The sequence below is a fragment of the Myotis yumanensis genome, unplaced genomic scaffold (genome assembly GCF_028538775.1).
Source record: "Myotis yumanensis isolate MYYU_CA2020_CCGP unplaced genomic scaffold, mMyoYum1.0.hap1 SCAF_16, whole genome shotgun sequence".
In the NCBI taxonomy this organism is placed as follows: domain Eukaryota; kingdom Metazoa; phylum Chordata; class Mammalia; order Chiroptera; family Vespertilionidae; genus Myotis; species Myotis yumanensis.
Genome location: NW_027223767.1, coordinates 4,834,363 through 4,853,826, shown reverse-complemented (window position 1 = coordinate 4,853,826; position 19,464 = coordinate 4,834,363). Strand labels below are relative to the sequence as shown.

Genomic DNA, 19,464 nt, shown 5'->3' with positions numbered 1-19,464 from the left:
AAGCATGGAATGTAAATTTAAAAAAATTTTTTATTGATTTCAGAGAGGAAGGGAGAGGGAGAGAGAGATAGAAACATTAATGTTAAGAGAGACTAATCGATCAGCTGCTTCCTTCATGTCCCCCACAGGGGTTTGAGCCCACAACTGGGGCATGTGCCCTGACTGAGAATTGAACTGTGACCTCCTGGTTCATAGGTCAATACTTATCCACTGAGCCACACCAGCTGTTCTGGAATATAAATTTTTTCAAGCACATAAAGCACATTATAAAAATTGACTTTGAAAATACCCTATATAATGAAGAGGTAATATGCAAATTGACCATCACACTCTTGCACAAGATGGCTGCCCCTATGTGGTCAAAGATGGCTGCCACAAGAGGGCTGGCAGGGGAGGGCATTTGGGGGAGATCAGGACAGCAAGGTAGGGTATTTGGGGGTGACCAGGCCTGCAGAGGAGGGCAGTTGGGGGCAATCAGGCCAGCATGGGAGCAGTTAGGCATTGATCAGGCTGGCAGGGGAGTGGTTAGGGGGTGATCAGGCTGGCAGGCAGGCTGGTGAGCATTTGGGAGCCAGGAGTCCTAGATTATGAGAGGTATGTCTGCCTGCTAGTTTAAACTGGCAGTCAGACATCCTCCAAGGCGTCTCAGATTGGAGAAGGTGCAGGCTGGGCTGAGGGACAACCCCCCTCCCCCCCCCCCAGGGCACAAATTTTGTGCACCGGGCCTCTAGTAAATAACAAAAATAAAAATAAAGTTTAAAAAATTGACTTTGCACCAGGTCGAAAAGGTAGTATTGACAAATTGGAAATAATCCATTTCACAGACAATAGGGTGATTAAGGCCTGGGGTGAGGTGGGAACCAGGTAGAGGGGGAAAATGAAGGAAAAAAGAAAGACATCTGTAATACTCTCAATAATAAAGGTTTAAAATATATATATCCGTAGATGATCATATTAAGAAACAAACTTCCGCCCTAGTTGGTCTGGCTCAGTGGAGTGTCAGCATACAGACTGAAGGGTCCTGGGTTCAATTCTGCCCAAGGGCACATGCCCTGGTTGTGGGCTCCATCCCCAGTAGGGGGTGTGCAGGAAGCAGCTTCCTCTCTGAAATCAATAAAAATATATTGGGGGGGGTGAAGAAAGACACTTCCAAGTTTATTTTTCAAAAATTTAATAAGATACAGAAGTTGGAATGTATTGGTTCCTTTGTTGCCACTCATTAAAATAACCATGAGATTTTTACTATCTTCCCAGCTCATTATTTTTATTTGGAGACTCCCGGCTGGTGAACTGTGGACACACACAAAGAAAAAGGGACTCTGTAGGGAGGGTGGAGATAGAAAGCAGCATGGCTGGGGATGAAAGCTCTAAGGGATGGGGCTGTGGGTTGGGTGGAAGAGATGCTGAAACAACCACAAGCAGGGGGTGCTCATATGGCCACACTGTTTTCTACTCTGCTGGGTCGCAGGTACTCGTAGGGCATATCCAGCTTTGCATTCCGGACCTCAATTTCCTTATCCAGGGCAGCCAGCTCCTCCCTGAACTTCTTCAGCACAGCTTTGGGCTCAGGGCCTGAAAAATACTCCTCCTCATGCTGGCCCAGAGCCACCTGAGATGGAGAGAGAAAAGCAGCTGAAAGCCTTATGAACCCCAGTTTGGAGGGCCACACCTCCCCACAGCTGCCCCCTTCCTCAGGGACCAGGCCGCCCGGCTCTCACACTAACGGGCTGCCGTCTGCCCAGTTGCCAGGTCATGGACATCTGGAGAGAAGCCTGATGAAAGTTGGGCAGTGTTGCCATCACCATCTCCAGTGTCACATCCTTGGTGGTTGGTGGGGGCAGCCTCATTGTGCAGGGTGCGTTAGGGACCCAATCATACCAATCCAGCTAAGGAGGGGCAGATATCTAGAATCAAAGTCTGCTAAGCATAAAAACCCCTTAGCCACCTGCACACAGTCCCCTCCACCCCCTCTCCAGTTGCAAATGCCCACTGCTCCCCTATAGCAAGTACCTGGCCCAGGTGGACGGAGGAGTGCTGGCCAGTGCAGGTGAAGATGCACATGGTGACAAAGTGGCAAAGCTGGCCCCAGGACTCTAAGGACATGGGGAATCCTGCAAGAGGCAAGGAGAGTTAGAAGCTGGGAGCTCAGGAACAGAAACAGAGCTCAGAGAGGCTGAGCAGGGAGAATATGAGAGGGAAGAAAGGGTGTCAAGGACTCTGAGGAACTATTGTGGGAACTGACATGAGCATGAGTTGTGGTGGAACAAACGAGATCTCCTGGGAGGGCCCTACTCAGTGAGGTACTGGTTATGACCCACACTGGCTCACATGAGTCAGTTATGTTAAATGTTTAGGTATGTAGCAAGCTGGTTGACATCACAACAGTAGCTATGGTGAGACACCAAGGAAATGGGCAATGCTACAAATCAAGGCTTTTATTTTTTGCTTTTTTTTTTTTTATTTTCCCCAGAGAGCCAGTTGTTAAGCATTTATGAGCAACAACTGGTCCCACTGCATCTGGGACCTAGAGGGATTCTTCTTGCATAAGAATCTGAAAAGGCCATGGGCATTTTAATAGGGGTTGGACATGCTTCTGGAGAGTTTCATAGAAGCAGGGAGGGTTCTGGGGATGTTCCCAGGAGGAATTTTCCACACTGGAGGTCTCAGGGCAGGGGCTCAACTCACCTTGGTCCTGGGCCCCTAGCAGGCCAATCTCAGTGATCGCTTGACACCAAGTCTGCAGTTCAAGGTCCTCTTTCACCGCCTTGTCCGTCTTATAGTGAAGACTCACAATTCCCTCCACATAGCTGTTAGCCAAGGGGTTGGGCCAAGAGAGCTGAAGCTGACAGGAAGCCTCCAGGCCCTCTGCTCCTTGCCCACATGGCCAGGTCAGGGCACCCAGCCCTCCAACACAGATCACTTGTTCTCTCAAGCCACTCCCTGACCGCCCACCCTCCCCCCAAGCCCTGCCTTCCCCTTGCCTCACCGATACATGATTTCCCAGAGCCGCAGAGCATCCTGAGCATAGTAAGAAGACTTGACTCCCAGAAGCCCCCGGTCAGTCAGGTCATCAGGGGGACAGAATGATCTATAGGTTAAAGAGGTTCTAGCACGCTTAAGCAGCTCCACGTGGCCTCCCCCACCAGTACTCACCACCTGAGAAGAAAGAATGGACAGGGTCAGGCAACTCCACCTGCCAGAGGCCAGAGCCAGAGGGAGCATGAGCTCCAGGAGCCCCCTTCTCTCTTTCATACATGGTCAAAAATGCCGTTTTCGGAGACCAACCCATTCCTGGCCCGCACATTAATTTCCAGGGTGTATCGCAGGTGGGGGATTATCAGCTGGAGAAAGAGAGCAGGAAAGAACAAGTCAGGAGAGACCTGCGGCAAGTCCCTGCAGGAAATTGGAGCTGAAGAACAGGAAAGGTGCCAGGTCTTCAGGAAAAGCAGAGACATGAAGTTCAGTGGTCCCTCTACATCAAGAGTGTTCAGTCAAATTGTAATTCATTCCACAAAACATTGGCTTACTAGGTGTACTGGTTAATAATGTGGATTTTTTTTCAGTAGATGGAGTTACACATATGTTGATGTATAGGCGATTTGATATTTATGCTATTTTGTTGTATTGAAAACAAGATTCAAAACTTCATATGTCAAATTTTCTGAAGGTGTTAACATCATAGATATTTTTTTGCTCTGCTTTGATTCTCTGCATTGTACGTATCACAGCTGATCTGTCATAATACAGTCTTTCTTGGCTGGTAGCCCGAAATGGAAATGAAAATCCTCAATGATCAGAACCTCTGTCTTGCTTAGCACAATCATCTAGAATGGTTCTTGCTCCATTGGAGGCGCCCAAGAACAGTTAATGGGTGAATACTCAGTTCAAATTGTCTGTTAAAAAAAAAACACAAAAAATAAAACAAAACAAAAAAAACAACAACAAAAAAACACAGGCCACTGTTGTGGACCTGAGCCTGTCTAACTGGCCTGTGTGTTACTATTTTAGGACAGGTCAAAACTGGCTGGAAAAGTCTTCTATGTATTTGCTTGGTCTTCCCTTTTGCAATGGAATCCTCAGTCGTTTGTGTGCACTGTCTATATACTGTATGTTCATCTATCTGTGCTTTATACATAAAAAGAGTAAGGCCACTCACGTCCCACCTCCCCACCCCCCCCACCTTGACAATGAATCATTTCCACTTCCTTGGGAGGTGATGTCACCAGTTGAAAATGCAGAGCAAGCCACCTCACCCTTGTTCCCTTGTCTCTCATTGGTTGGCTTTTCCCCACACCCTTAGACTCCACAGAGAGGGTGCCTCCAGTGGCAGGACTGTGCCATGGGGCAGAGAGGCAGGCAGGAGAGAAGGGGATAAGGTATTACCTTGAAGATAGGGTGTATCGATGGAAGGCATCTCATGGTGGCCATAGCGATAACCTCAGCCATCAAATGTCCCCTCAGAAGATGAGAGAGAAGCTCGTGAAGCTGGAAGTCAGAGCTACGGACCCAGCATTTAGCCAGGAGCCAGGCCATCGGGGGGTCCGTGGGCAGGAAAAGTGGTGGTGGTGGGGATCCCATGCGTGGCAATTGGAGCTGGAGCGAGGATAGAGTGTGGGGGAAAGAGGATGAGTGGCCAGGTGCCCAGCAGATTCCCCCTCCTTTGCATACTTAACCGCCCCCTTCTTCCCAAATTTGCTTAGCTTTCTCCATCTCACTGCTGCTCCTCCCAGCAGCCAATATTCCTTCTCCTGACTTTCCTACCCACTCAGTGCATTAACATTGTACAAGCTGTTCTGCCTGACCTTCTGCAGAAGCTCCTCTTCTACCAACTTCCTGGCCTCCACTTGCGCTTTCACTCCCTTCAGTGTGGACAAGATTCAAACCCTCTGCTTCCTTTATCCCACACTTTTTCAGAAAGTTCATCTTCTCTCTAATCTTTCAACACCACCCCTATTCAGCTGATTAAGTCTCCAGTTCTCAGCTAGTCACTAGCTAGATGTATCAATTTGAGTGTCTCCCCGTCTATAATAATAAAAGCATAATATGCTAATTAGACCAGACATCCTTCCGGATGACCTTCCAGACAAAGCAGGGGCTGCAAGAGAAGCCCGGGTCCTGGGTGCCAGAGGGGAGCTGCTGCTGGCAGCTGGCAGCCGGCAGCCGGGGGAAGAAAAGCCTACTCTTTCACAATTTCGTGCATCTGGCCTCTAGTTATCTCATAACTGGCCAGACAAAAGCCCACCTGAGCATCTTTTCCTCTTTATTTGTCCTATTTCTGCAGGTGCCTTGCCTAACTCTTCTTTTCTCTTTCCTTGTATCCAGGCCAGTTTAATTTTCCTCTGCATGCCCATGTAGCTTTCCTCTGCACCCCCACAGCTATTCCCCACAACAAAGTCCATTACCCTCATCTTGGGCAATTGCTGTAACATGTCACCCTAATCTCCGGATCTAGCCTCTCCTTTCTCTGATCCATCTGAAACAAGATGACCCATAGAATGTGCCTATAGCATGTTTCACAACAGCCTACATCAGCTTCCTGTGTTCATACTTCTTGATTTGGCATCCACCATCCGATACATTCTGGGTCCTCTCACCTCACATTACCTCCCAGCACACCAGCCCAATTGTCCACTGACAATCTAACTTCTCACACTCTGCACACCCCATCTCTGCCCAACCCATCTTCCCCTGGGAAGAGGTCCTGCTCCTTCGCCAAGGCTCATGCCCACCCCACCTCCCATGACCCCTCCCACACTATCTCCATCCTCAGGTACTTCCTCAGTACTGGAGCATATTTAGACTTTCCCAGTCTCTCTCTCCAGCTAGACCACGCCTTTCTGCCTTTGCCAATTCCCTCCTTTACTGCCACCTCCAGTGCTTTAGCACAAGTGAATCCTCAGTGAATTTGGGTGAAGGGCTGAGCTGAGAGGGCCAACCATGGGGAAGCAGAAATCCTCTCACCTGGATGACCATGGGCAAGAGTTTCCCATCAGGCTGCAGTTTCAACATGACCAGAGGGGCAGCCAGGTATTGCTGGCTACATAGGATGACGTTAGCCTTGATCCCATCCAGCAGGGAGAAGTCGGCTTCAAACAGCGTGCCTCCCTGGATGGGGGCAGAGGGTGAGGGCTATCAGTGTAAGGCATCTTCTTCCCACCCTGATTCCCCAAAGGAAGAAGAACAAGAAGGAAACTAACTTATCTCCATCACCTACTTTGTAACAGGCAATGAATCACATGCTATTGCTTTACAGAAGTCTTACAAGCGCTTGAATTAATTCCAGGTTTATATTTAAAAAAAGGAAACATAATAAAAGAAGATAGGAGGTAACTTGCCTGAAGTCACACAGTTTATAAACAGCATAGCCAGGGTTCAAACCCAAGTCTGTCTCACCCTATAATCCATGAATTTTCTCTGCCCAACCCATCAATTAATCCATGTTGATTCCTGATTAATAAGCCCACCCCTGATCTGATTCTCTTGCTACACACTCCCCCAAATCCTTAGCACCGAGGCCCAGTTATTTCTTCAGTTTGATTGCATCTATCACCCATCACACACTCTTCCTCCACAATATGCTTTTCTCAGTCGAGGAGGAAGGCCATGTGGTTGCACACCTCCAGGATCACTCAAGATTCCCCCTGTAGAATCCCCTCTTGCTTCTGGGGGCAAATTGGGCTCATAGTGGGGCCCAGAGCAGCATAAACACTAACCACACTCCCATTTCACTGTGTGGCCTCCTTTGGGCCATTATGTCCATACCTGCAGCTCCTGCTCCAGCTGGGCCTGCACCTCCTCCATCCCTGAAGGGAACACCAGGCGGGCAGGAAGGCGACTGGAGCGCCTTAGCAGCATGGGGTTGGCGCCATTGAGAAACTGGTACCCAAAGAAGGCATCTTCCTTCCAGGAGTCCCGCACCTTCACTGAGGGTGGCAGTTGTGGTGCAGGTTGTGAGTTCAGATCTCCTGGTTCTTCTAACCCCCACCAAACCATTCCTTCTTCCCCCCAGCTCACCAGAGGGACCCAGACCTCAGGTCTCCCAGCCTGGTTCCCTCGATTGGGTGGTAAGGGTCTTGGGAGAAGTACTGGGATAGGGATACTGACCAGCCAGCTCGCTGTGGTCACACCAGACGATCCTTTTGAAGTCATCCAGATCATTCCAGCAAGCAAGGAAGTTTAGAGAGTCTTTCATAACTAAGCTGGCCATCCTTCAGGTAAATATCGGCAAAGCGTTTGAAAGTTAGTCTCAAAATCACACATTGTAACTATAAGGACCCCCCTCGGGCTAATCCAGCCCTGACCCTGTTCAGTCCATAAGAGCCCCTGGACCAGGATACCTCCCTCTCCTCTAGCCCGCACTGCTCTCACCCCTTGAACTGTGAAATCTCAAAGTCAAATCTCTTGTCCTCCAGAAACCTCTCATCTGGCGGGAGGTCACCTAAATTGGCCGCAGCCACATTCAGGATCAGCCCATCCTTCCAGTTACCCCATCTGTGATGCAGAAATGAAATCAGGCATTGATGCCTGGAAGGGCCAGGACTCACTGCCAGGTCAGGAGGGGTCAGGGCGGGGTAAGGCTAACCGGTACAGCTTCCTTCTCTCTTCCAGCTCCTCCTCCCTGTGTTTCTTGAACAGGCCTTGAGGGTCCTCTACCAACGTGCAGCCTAGAGGAGGAAGGAGGGCAGGGACAAGGGCATAGAGGATGAGGCTTCTCCTGAGAGCCTCTGCCCCCCTCCCCAGTCCCTGCCAGGGGTGCCTCTCTGCCCACCCTTTCGGGGGAGGGGTGACCCTTCAGCATCATGCCCCTCCAGGTTCTGCCCTCACATCCTGTTCCCTCTTCTCTTTTCCCCCAGCCCCAGCCTCTCTTGGGCCCCAGAGGCCTCCTCACACCCCACCCTGCGCTCACCTGTGCCCTCGGGGAGGCTCAGGACGCCACTGCCCTCCACCCAGTGGTAGCAGGGGAACCTGAACTCGTCCCCACCAGCCCCAGGGCCCTGCACGGAGATCCAGTTGCAGAACCAGGCGTCATCCTGCAGGAAGTGCTTTTTGCGAATTTTCACGAACAGCAGCGGCCCCAGGGACTCCTTCACGTCTGCCTGGAACTCCATCACCTGCAGGTGACACAAGCGGCTCAGCATCCATGGCGATCGCCGGGAGGGGGGACTGAACTGAGCCCAGCTCCCCGCCCAGGCCCTTCTGCTGGGCCTCTGGGAAAGCGGCGTCAAAGGAGCCAAAAAGAGAAAGGGGGCTCGCCGACCAGGTGTTCCCATGTCCCCATTATGGGCCTTGGAGTTCTTCAGCCCAGGGTGAGGCGGAGGAGGGAAGATGCACTCCTTCCTGCCCTCTTTCCTCCTCTTTCCTGCCCTCTTTCCTCCTCTTTCCTCCTCATAGTCACTGATACTACCGAGCGCTGAGCTCGGCGCTGGGCGCTGGGCTCTGAGCTGGGCGCTGGGCATCGCCGCGGGCCAGCGCCCCTTTGCTGCGGAAGATACACTGTTGACCAGGCACTTTCGGCAGAGAGACCCCAGCGCCCCCTCCGCTCTGTGTGAGCGGAGACCTCTAGGTGTGGAGGGTTTAACCAGGGAAAGTGAGAGAGAGGAGGAGGTTGGGGAAATGCGTGCCAGGGAGAGGAAGCCAGAGCGCGGAGGCTGAGCAAGGGCGAGGCGGCGTGGATCTGAGCACGGATCGCGTGGGAGATGAGCGTGACTAGACGGTGAACAGTCTCGAAGGGCAAGCCAAGAATTCGGTCCTGAGAACCGGCAGAAGCCTTTCAAATGTTTGTGGGGAGGGGCGTGTGAAGGGCGGGGTGTATTTGGAAGACGTGATCTGGCTGCAGAAGGGCTTGGAAGGGCAGGAGAGGAAGCGGCCAGGGGTGAGGGTACGGGGCGGAAGGGGGGCGGGGGAAGAGGCTGAAGGTGGTCTAGGTTCACGCGGACACTGGTGGTCGGGGGCGGGTCGGGCATTGGACCCGGAAGCCGGAATGTCCAGGAGGCAGAATTGCCAGCGCTGGATTCTTGGTTGGAGGCGAACAGAACAGAACTCTCGCAGGACCCCTGGGGTGGGGGTGCGTGTTGGGGGGGGGGGGGGGCGGCAAGCGGAGAGGTGAGGGGCTGGGAAAGAGAGGACCTAGCTTGGGCAGGTTCCTTTGAGGCGTCTGCAGGACAGACATCCGGATCTGGGGGTCCTGGAAAGAGCTGGGTGGGCTAGGGAAATGTGGGGATGGGAAATGGGGAAGAAAAAGTAACAGGAGCGGGGGACTAACCAGGTAAAAGTGATGAGAGAGGGGAAGGGATCAGGAAATTCAGCTCTTAGTTTATCTCCCTCCATAGACCCCATTCCCCGCCTCGAAGGAAGGGGCTTGAAATAGGGCCTCAGAATGGAGGAAACTTCCCTGGCCAGGTATCTCAGTGGTTAGAGCGTATCCTGACACCCCAAAATCCCAGGCTCATCCCTGGTCAGGACACAGACAAGACTCAACCACGCATGAGTAAGTGGAACAAAATCAATCTTCCTCTCTCTCTCTCTCTTCCTCTCTTTCTCCCTCCCTCCTTCCCCTCAAAATAAAATAGAGGAAACCAGAGACAGGCAGTGCTTCAAGATCTCTGCAAAGAGAGAGAGCTCTGTGCAGGAGGGCCTGCAGGAGCATCCTCCCCATCCCAAGGAAGCCAGATGGCACGGACATTTATTGAGCGCCTGCTGTGTGCCACGCTCTGCCCAGTGCATCTCTTCCCAGGAATGTGACATCCCGGGGGCTGAGGCCAGCTCCTGCAGCTCACCTTGCCCCGCACTGGCCACAGGCGCTCTTGGAGTGCCGCTTCTCGGTGCTGGCCCACCAGCCACAGCTGCACAGGGTTGTAGGAGCCTGCAAAGAACGAGGATCCCGTGGACACGCGGATGCGGTAGACACCCATCTTCCACAAAGACGTTTTGTGCCTTCTGAGGGGGAAGAGGAGTGGAGGTGCCTAATAAATGGACTCAAGACCCCGCCCCCCTAAATCTTGGCTGGGAAATTGCATAGGAACTACAGGATGTGGATGGATGGCAGGCCTCCAACCAACCTGGCCTGGCCACACCCTCTGGGCAGCCCAGAAGTTGGCCCCAGCTCAGGAAGGCGGGGGCAGACCCTTATCTTTGTGGGAGGAGGATGGAATGAGGAAGCACAGAGGATTTGGGCCCAAAACATGCAGGAAGAAATTGACACCTAGTCCACCAAGCAGGTGGAATATGGCTGGGAAGTCACCTCCATCAAAACACACACACACACACACACACACACACACACACACACACACACACACTGCAGACCTGACAGGTTGGTTCACCCCGCTAATGGTCATGCTTAAAGTTGTAGGGGTGGATGAGGAAGCAAGGAGGCCTGGTCTGCAGTTGAGGAAGGTACATTCAGGCCACCAAATTAATATAACCAAGTTGGAACACTTGCGCCTATTCCCTGTGCAAGGCTTTGGGGCTCATTCCTTTCTAGCTTATAAGTCCTGGCCTCTCTATTGCCTGCAGGATGAAAATTCAAACTTTTTTTCATTTACATTTATTATTGAAAGTATCACAGATGTTCCTTTTTCCCCCATTGACCCCCTCCACCCTGCTCCTGCCCCCTCCCCAGGCCTTCCCTGCACTATTGTATGTCCATGGGTTATGCATATATGCTTGTAAGTTCTTTGCTCTCAAGAAAGTCACAAACAGTTCTGATAGGGGAAGATGTCCAATTTGAGGGGCCCCCACTGGCTGCATTGTGACTTTTTGAGAAGCAAAGACTAAATAATAAATAGGGTTACTTGAAATAGGTAAATGTATTTGTTAATAACCCAAAAATCAATTAATTAGTCGCAGTTAACCAAAAAATTACTTCAAAATTACTCAAACAATAAGGAAAAGTTATTATTGCAGAAAAGAAGAAGCCCAAAGGATATATTGGCTCTAGGGTTGTTTGCTCTGTGGCTCAACAGCATCATCAAGAAGCCAAGGTTTGCCCAGTTGTTATAGCTCAGTGGTTGAGCGTCAACCCATGAACCAAGAGGCCCCTTGTTCAAATCCTGGTCAGGCACAATTCCCAGTAGGGACCATGCAGGATGCAGCTAATCTCTCTATCCATCTTCCTTCCCCTCGTTCTAAAATAAATTAATAAACAAATATAAAAATTAAGTTTTAAAAGAAGGAAGCCAGGATTTGTTTGTTTCAATGTCTTTCCATCGTTCATGAGTTAGCTCCTCAATAAATTACCTCCTTAGCAAAATGCCTGCTACCACCTCAATAACCCCATAAATACATAGCAACATCCATTTGGAAAAGAAGAGCCATTTCCTCCTGTGCTTCTCTTTTTAAGAGCAGGGGAAGCTTTCCCAGAAACAATCCAGCAGCTGCCCCTTACCTATCTTTGGCCAAAACTGGACACCAAACCCAGATCCTTCAAATAGGCAAAGGAAATGAAATCACCATGAGCATCCTCACCTTGGCAGGATTTATCCCTGAATTACATGAGGAAAGATGGAGACACAAACACATTTGGGGCCCCACCAATAAGCAAGAAAAGGATAAGAGACTGGGAGTTAGACACCAAGAGTGCCTGTTACAATTAGTTTGTAAAAAGCCTAACTTCACCATAACATTACAAAGAAAAGTTACTGTAAACTGTCACCCCAAAAGTATAAGAGTGATTATATTAGGATTTATTAAGTTTCTTTAAATTTAATGTGAGGCTTTCATTGCATCTTTAAATATGGCAAATAAGTGTGACAGGTCATTCAGCATCTTGGTGTTTCTATAGTTCGACAACTTAGTTCTTATTCATTCATCAGCCTGCTGAACTGTTCCTTTTTCAGAAACATAGATGCCATCCCAAGACTTTCTGATATCCTTGTTTTAAGTGTTGTGTCTTGATGAATCAAAGCAGCTGGCTTTGATACAAGTTCAATGTGATTTCCTTCGGGAATCAGCTCATCTTTCTGGGCTTGAGATACTGAACAAGGAGCGCCTGACCTCATACGAACTCTGCGGGTGTAATTTTTGCCAAAGAAATTTCTAATTTCAACAGGAGAAACATTCTCCTGAATAACCATGTCCGCTGATGGGGAAGTGAGTGTTCACAGACCTCAACTTGTAAGGGAAGCCCAGTGTGACACCCTTGATTATGTTCTGTACATGACTACAGATCATGTGGCTAGTTCCTTTCTACTTCTCCACAAAGTGCATCCCTTCAGAGTTATGTCCACATTTTCTGGGGTATCCACACAATGATTGCTGACAATGGTCTACATCCTCACCGTACATGTCTCAAGGAGAGGATTTTTTAAAGTTTTTAAAGTTATATTGGAAAGTGAATATTACTAATTATGAGTATATGTGTTTCTTCTAAGTACATATATGTTTATAATGAACTGATATGTGCTCATTTTCACTGATCAATGGAAAAGAATGAAAACAGAAAATTGTGTGTGAGCTAATAGTCCCAGAAAAAAATAGGAAGTGTTCCAATTTTACCAAGTGGCTACATGCACATGGTAACCAGGTAGAAAGGAAGTTCAACTAGTTAACCAGCATTGCTCATACTCCATGATCAAGGAGACAGAGGGTGCTGAGATGCTGGGTGAGCCAAATGTCCTGAAGATGGGCACAAATGTGCAAATACAATCCTCTCTCCCAGGAGACGAATCTACTAGATGGCCCCTTAACCATATGATATTACTAGCACATGCATAATTTTAAAGTAATGCTAACAAGGTAAGTCACTATATCATAATGACAGAACAAGGGGTTCCATAACTCTGCCCAAGTGAAACCAAAGGCATACATCATTATAGATGCAGAAAGTACCAATTTAGTGGGAGACACAAATGATAAAAGACTTGTTAGGGTAACAGGATAAGTTTTACTGGAACAAAGATATCTCCTTGGGAGATACAACAAGCTTGAGAGCCCGAAGCATGGATCAACCTGCTGAGAAGAATTCTGTAGCCAGGTGTATATGAGGTTCTGAGGCAATATTCTTTGGAGATGCAGGGAGTCCAACAAATTTTCAGTAACACCAAGAAAACATCAAAAGACATATTTGAGCAACCTTAAAAAAGTATCTCCTTCCCAGAGAAAAACAATAGCAAGTAGAAACCAATGAAGTAATGAATTAAGTTTATGGTGTTGGTGTCTTAAAAATAAATTTAAGTGTAATGACAGTACATATGTGTTTATAATGTTTATATATGTATTTGGTTTGGTTTTGTGTAGTGTTTATAGCGTATTTTAATAATCATCATATTAAATTTGTAATTGCAGTTGATATTGTTTAAGGAAATTGATCACGTTTGCAATCACTGTTTAAATATTAATATTTATTTATTAAAGTTCTATTCATAGAAATATGTTTAGTAAATTGAACATTTAAAAAATACAAGTAGACCTCCCTTGCTCTCCAGCAAAGCCTACCTAAGTCCTCCTACTCGATGAAGATCAAACCATCATGGCTGGCACTAGCCTGGGCCCTCCATGCCCATGCATCCTGTGCACTCTACTCTCTGCCTGTGACCACATGGAGGCGACCAAGGACTTGATGACCCCTGCCACCTCAGGGCCTGTGCTTGGCCTCCAGAAGTACAAGCAGCAGAGATCCTGTCCCGGGTGACCCCAACTCCCTCCCCACAGTCCCTGGGAACCTGGAGCCAGGCTGGTGCTGCACCACCCAGAACCAGTGAGCGTGAATGAGAAATCCCCAACTGCACATCTAGAGCACCTATCCTGTTCGTTCTCAATCATCAACCAAAGTTAGCAATTCTTTAAGGCCTGAAAGTGACATAAACAATATTTCATGCTGCAGAGATGATTTCCTGTGGCTTCTGCCTACCATCCATAAAATACTTATCTTTTCAAGTGAGGCGATTGAGACCCAGAATTTAAATGTCTTGCTGAAGGACATTTAGTTGGCCAGGTAGAGGCAAAATCTAGATCCAGCAGGTTCCTCTCTAGGCTCCACCCTGTGTGGTCTTCTGATTAAAGGCAACATGAGACCCAGTCTTCTTTTTTTTTTTTTTTTTTTTTTTTAGGAAGTGAGAGGGGGAGAGAGAGAGAGAAACATCAGTGATTGGCTCATTCCTGCACACACACACCCTCCTCAACAGGTATCGAGCCCACAACCCCAGCATGTACCCTGACAAGGAATTGAACTATGACCTCTTGGTTTATAGGTCAAACCTCAATCACTGAGACATGCCAGCTGGGCGAGACTTGGTCTTAATGGACACCAGACCTCTGGAGGAGCCAAGTGCTCTGGGGTTACCTGTTTCTACCTGTTGGAAAGTTTGTTCTTGTTTTAATTGGTAGTTGAATTGCTATAAACTGGGGGGAAAGGCACCTTTCTCAGAATCTGTGACTCACCTTGACTAACAATATTTAACATAATATTTTATTGTTCACATACTTGTGGCTTTAAGCTGAAAAAGAAAAGTCAATAATGGGTAAATCAAGTAGGGCAGTGGTCAGCAAAGTCATTGGTCAACAGAGCCAAATATCAACAGTACAAAATTGAAATTTCTTTTGAGAGCCAAATTTTTTAACTTAAAATATATAGGTAGGTGCATTGTTATTAACCTACCTATACAGTTTAAGTACTGTTGATATTTGGTGCCTCCACCGTGCTGCGTCTCCCTTCCGACACCCCCCACTTCTTCTAACACCACTTCTTCAAAATAGACTCACCCAAGCTGAAAACCGACATCTGCGCAGGGGCCATGAAGTTTCAAATGCACTGTACATGTGCACTCCCACGTGACATTTTGTGGAAGAGCCACACTCAAGGGACCAAAGAGTCGCATTGGCTCGAGCGCTGCGGTTTGCCGACCACTGAAGCTGGGCAACTAAGTGAGGCAGTTTTACTATTGTTGTTATTAGCTAGTTAATGTTCATAAAGGAAAGAAAGAAAAGGGAAGTCAGAGATGGTAAGCTGACCACCTGGCAACCTTCAGAAAGCTATATTGTTCCTCCAAGGAGATTAATACCCCTCCATTCCCGATCGGGTAGTCCATTGTTAGCAGGAGAGGAAAAGGGGGAGACAGGCACACATGCAGTAGAAGGTTGGTGGTACAGGGGAGGTGCTTACCTGTCAGTCTAGCCTGGGGAACAATGTATTGTCTAGGCTGCAAACCCCATCAAAAATCTGGAAAAGTTAATTAGTTAGTTTGAAGAAGCTACTGGTTAAAATCCCCAAAGAGTTCCCTTATTCTTATTCTCTCTTGTTCTGTGACTCCTGCTGGCCTGTGCAGACTTCACATGCAGAATGCTTGACTGGACTGGACTGGACTTTAATATGGAGCAGAAACTGTGGGCAATGGCCTTTATTCTGGCCCTGCTGAAGACATGGCTGGCCTTCTCCCAGGGTGTGACGAAGGGAAATGGGATATTGGAAGTCCAGGGCTTTATTTCCACCCAAACAAATAATCCTTATCCTCCAAGCCAGTCTCAGGAAATTCTTTTCCTCGTGACATCTCAAGAACTCCACTTCCACGATAACAGTTTCTCTGAGCCTAATAAAGCAGAAGGCTGCTGAGCTACATGAGAAGAGTCCACATGATTCTGTATGATGCTTTCTCAGTGGCAGCTGGACACAGATACAGGAACAAAGAGTAGTTTGTTCAAGTTTACTCCCCAGTTCCATGATCCATGAATCAACATTCAGGAAAAGAGGCAGAGAAAACTAAGAAAGGGGAAAGCTTCAGAGGCCTCAGGGTTATGTCTGAGCCCAGAGCCACAGAACCATTGCCAAAGCCAGGATGGCCTATTTGCGTGTGTGTGTGTGGGGGGGGGGGGGCGGCCTTCATCTCTCAGCAGTTCAGTTTCTTCATTGGCCAAACAGTGACCAGGCCAAATAGGGTCTAGCATGGAGCCACCTTGCCTTCCTCCAATTCTAGATACACCTCTTTCCAGTTGAGGTAGAGCTAGCATTTTTGTGGCAAATTATTGAATGTCTTACCATCTCAAGGCCTTAAGTTTCTTCATTTGTAAAATGCAAGAGTCTAATAGCCCCTACTTAATAGAGCTATTGTAGGAGTCAATATGTTAATATTCATAAAGCAGCTTAGAACATATCTGTCACATAGTAAGCACCTTTAGGAGTTCTTGCTATAATCATTAGTATCATGTAGTATGTGCCTAATGAATATGTATATTAATAAACATAGTCTGTCTTTATAACCAAAAATATATACAAGTGTTTTTGTGGTGTTCTCTCCATGGACAAAATATACCGAAACTTTAAAAGTTTTATCAACAATAAACATAGAAAAGTACCTAAAAGTGTGTACACCAAAGGAACAGTAGAGGTTGTTGGCAGGGAGTGAGAGAAGGTAGGGAGAATGCTTTCATTTTTTACCTACTTTGGAATTTTTGGAATTTTTTACAGAAGCATGAGTTATATCTATAATATCAAATTTTTAATATATTTTTTGAAAATAATATCTTTATTACACTCTTAGCTGGGCTAGTCCAAGACTGCTTCAAGCACCTCTTGGTGTCTCAGCTGAGAATCCCTGCCTCAGCTCCCCCTGGAATCCCACTGCAGGCACTTGCTGCTGCTGAGATTACCTCAGGTACAGCTGACACCTGTGGGTGCTCAGGAGTCTGTCTTTCTCCGTTTTCCTTGGACTTCCACACCTGCTGTGTGTTGTTCCATAGTCCGTCTCAAGTGTAAGCGTCCCTGGCCTGCTCCATTGCACTGCGGGCAGCTCCTCAGAACATCAGGCATCTCTGGTGGCTCCTCTGCTCAAATTTTAATCTTTAACAAAATCCAAGGTTATAGATGCTATCATAAAAGCATTAACTTTAAGGGAAGCCCCAAACTAAAGTTCAAGGGTATTTTTGTAAATGAAATTCAGAAAGATTAAAATGTAATGAATAAAACTCATCATTTGTAGAAATGCCACAAAATCAGTAATTTTCTTATGGACCAAAGGTGTGGTTGAAGAGTTGGGAAGACACCTAAAGTCATTCATAGTAACTAGCAGGTAGTTTCAGTGAGATTAGCTTATGATTCAGTTGAAATCTTAAGAGGTAAAACCCATGCCATTCCCCTCCTTGTTTGAATAAGAATATCTATAGCAATTACCCTATGACTGTTCCACCATTTTATATTGGGTGGAAGGTGCAGATGGCATTTTCTTCAGTTCATGAGTCTTCAGAAGGAGAGGAATTTCACTCAAATCAATACTTAGGGAACAGCTGTACTTAAGGAAATGCACTTGAGAAACATCATTCATACCTGGACCTAATTTATTTTTATTTTTTTTAAACATCACATTTATTTTTTTTTCCTTTTTTATTTATTTACTAAAGGCCTGTTGCATGAAGAGATTTGTGCAATAGGCCTTCACTTCTCCTGGCTGCCAACACATGTTTTCCTCTGGCACCCGGGACCCAGACCTTCTCTCCGGCCAGAGCCACCTTCAGTTTTCTTTCTGCTGCTTGGAGCCTATGTATGCAAATTAAACGCCATCTTTTGTTGGCATTTAATTTGCATATTGTGCTGATTAGCTCATGGGAGGTGTAGCAAGGGTACGGTCAATTACCATATTTGTCTATTATTAGATAGGACTTATTTATTTTACTCCTCACCCAAGGATATTTTTCCCATTTATAATTTTTTTTTCTTTTTAGAGAGAGTGGAAGAGAGAGGGAAAGAGAGAGAAACATCAATGTTAGAGAAACACTTCAATTGGTTGCCTCCCGCATGATCCCTGACCAGGACTTGGGACAAGAAGGAGCCTGCAACTGAAGTACATGCCCTCGACTGAAATCAAACCCAGAACCCTTCAGTCAGCAGGCCAATGCTCTATCCACTAAGCCAAACCAGCTAGGGCCTACCTGAACCTAATTTAGATGGTAAAATTCTGGACTTCAGGATGATGCTACAATAGGATTAAAGTTTGGAGTACCTTGAGGGGTGGTGGTGATCATGTCCTGCATAGTATCTTCCAAAATCTCCCAAATTGTATTGTGGTTTATCTATGAACCAATAGAATATCTCTCTCTCTCTCTCTCTCTCTCTCTCCTTTTCTGGGGAAGTCAGCTGCCATGTCATAATTACACTCAAGAAACTCTGTGTAAAGGTCCATAAAACAAGGAATTGAGCTCTCCTGCCAACAGCCAGAGAGGAACTGAGACCTCTAGCCAACAACCATATGATTTTATCACCTAGGAAACAGGTCCTCCAGCCCCAGTCAAACCTTCAGATGATGCAGCCCCAGCTGACATCTTGACTAACACTTCATAAAAGACCTGAGCTAGAACTACCTAACTCTCAGAAATTGTGTGAGATAATAAATATTTGTTGTTCTAGACCACTGAGATTAGAGGTAACAGTAGTGCAGCAATACATAAGAAATAACAAATATGGTTTCCATACTTATTTTCTGAATCCTTGAACTCAGAAGCTTCTGTAAAACTAAAAAGTATTCATGATGAACTGACCTCTTACAAAATTAGTCCTCATGTGTTCCTGCCAACCTTGATCATCTAACTTCAAGTTTTGAAAAAGAAGACCTCACAAAGTCCATGGAAGTGCTGTTAGAAAATGAATCAATCAGCGAAGCAATTGACAATGTTGATATTGGAAGATAAACCATCTACCTGAGATAATTCAGACAGGGGCTAAGCAAGGTTTCAGGGCAGACTGTCAATAGGTGACATATTGGCTACAGTCAAAGGAGCAAGCTTAGGCAATCAGCAAAGCTTTTCTATCAGGTGATGTCCACATGCCATTTTTCTGCCCTCCTCTATCTCCATGTGGCTCCTGTGCACTGACAACAGATGGTGTCTTCTATTTAAGGGCAGAGAGAGCCCTGGATATTGATCCTACTTAACTCCGTGGCTCCTCCCAATCCTCACTCATCATTCTTTTCCCATAGCCTTCATCTATGCATAGGAGGCATTACTAGTCCCTTTATGTCCAGGGTTTGAAACTCAAAAATCCAAAACTGAGGCTCAAGTGCAGTAGGCACAAATGAAATCATGGAAGTATCAGCACCATAAAAACCCATATGTTAATTTTGTATTTTATAAGTATTAATAGAAGCCCGTTGCAGGAGGATTCCTGCAAGAGTAGGGCTTCCTCGGGCCAATCATGCCGCCAAGCCCCACTGCCCAGGGCTGCAGATGGGGGTCCCACACGCCCAGGGCCGCACACGGGGGTTGCAGTTGGGGGTGGGGCTTAGGTGGTGCATATGCGTTGCCAAACCCCGCCACCCAGGGCCACACATGGGCGGAGCTTAGGCGGCACATGGGGGCCCAGATGGGGGCTCGCGCTGGCCCGACCTGCCTGCAGTATGCAAATTAGCCACCATCTTTGTTGGTAGTTAATTTGCATATGGTGCTGACTAGCCAATGGGAGGCATAACAAAGGTATGGTCAATTACCATGTTGTCTATTATTAGATAGGATTCCATCAAAGTGGGGCTCAGCAATGTAAATTAA

At 47.1% G+C, this 19,464-nt stretch overlaps 1 protein-coding gene across 1 annotated transcript; it reads right to left on the bottom strand.

The window, feature by feature from the left end:
- Positions 1–1,192: 1,192 nt before the first annotated feature.
- Positions 1,193–9,911, bottom strand: LOC138994149 (polyunsaturated fatty acid lipoxygenase ALOX15-like). Its single transcript, XM_070393844.1, has 14 exons — positions 9,777–9,911; positions 7,907–8,111; positions 7,583–7,664; positions 7,369–7,491; positions 7,105–7,208; positions 6,763–6,923; positions 5,962–6,105; positions 4,384–4,593; positions 3,255–3,341; positions 2,987–3,156; positions 2,686–2,807; positions 2,011–2,111; positions 1,719–1,886; positions 1,193–1,609 (listed from the first exon to the last, which is right to left on the bottom strand). The coding sequence occupies exons 1-14, from the start codon at positions 9,909–9,911 to the stop codon at positions 1,430–1,432; spliced, it is 1,992 nt and encodes a 663-aa protein (XP_070249945.1). The 3' UTR covers positions 1,193–1,429.
- Between the last annotated feature and the right edge of the window lie 9,553 nt (positions 9,912–19,464).

Bases quoted from the DNA above. Each gene is read 5' to 3' on its own strand.
- LOC138994149 (XM_070393844.1), bottom strand. From the start codon at position 9,911: ATGGGTGTCTACCGCATCCGCGTGTCCACGGGATCCTCGTTCTTTGCA. The intron at 8,112-9,776 runs GTGAGCTGCAGG...TGTCACCTGCAG, and splicing joins TGTGGCCAGTGCGGGGCAAG to GTGATGGAGTTCCAGGCAGA. The intron at 3,342-4,383 runs GTAATACCTTAT...CTCTTTCTCCAG, and splicing joins CGATACACCCTATCTTCAAG to CTGATAATCCCCCACCTGCG.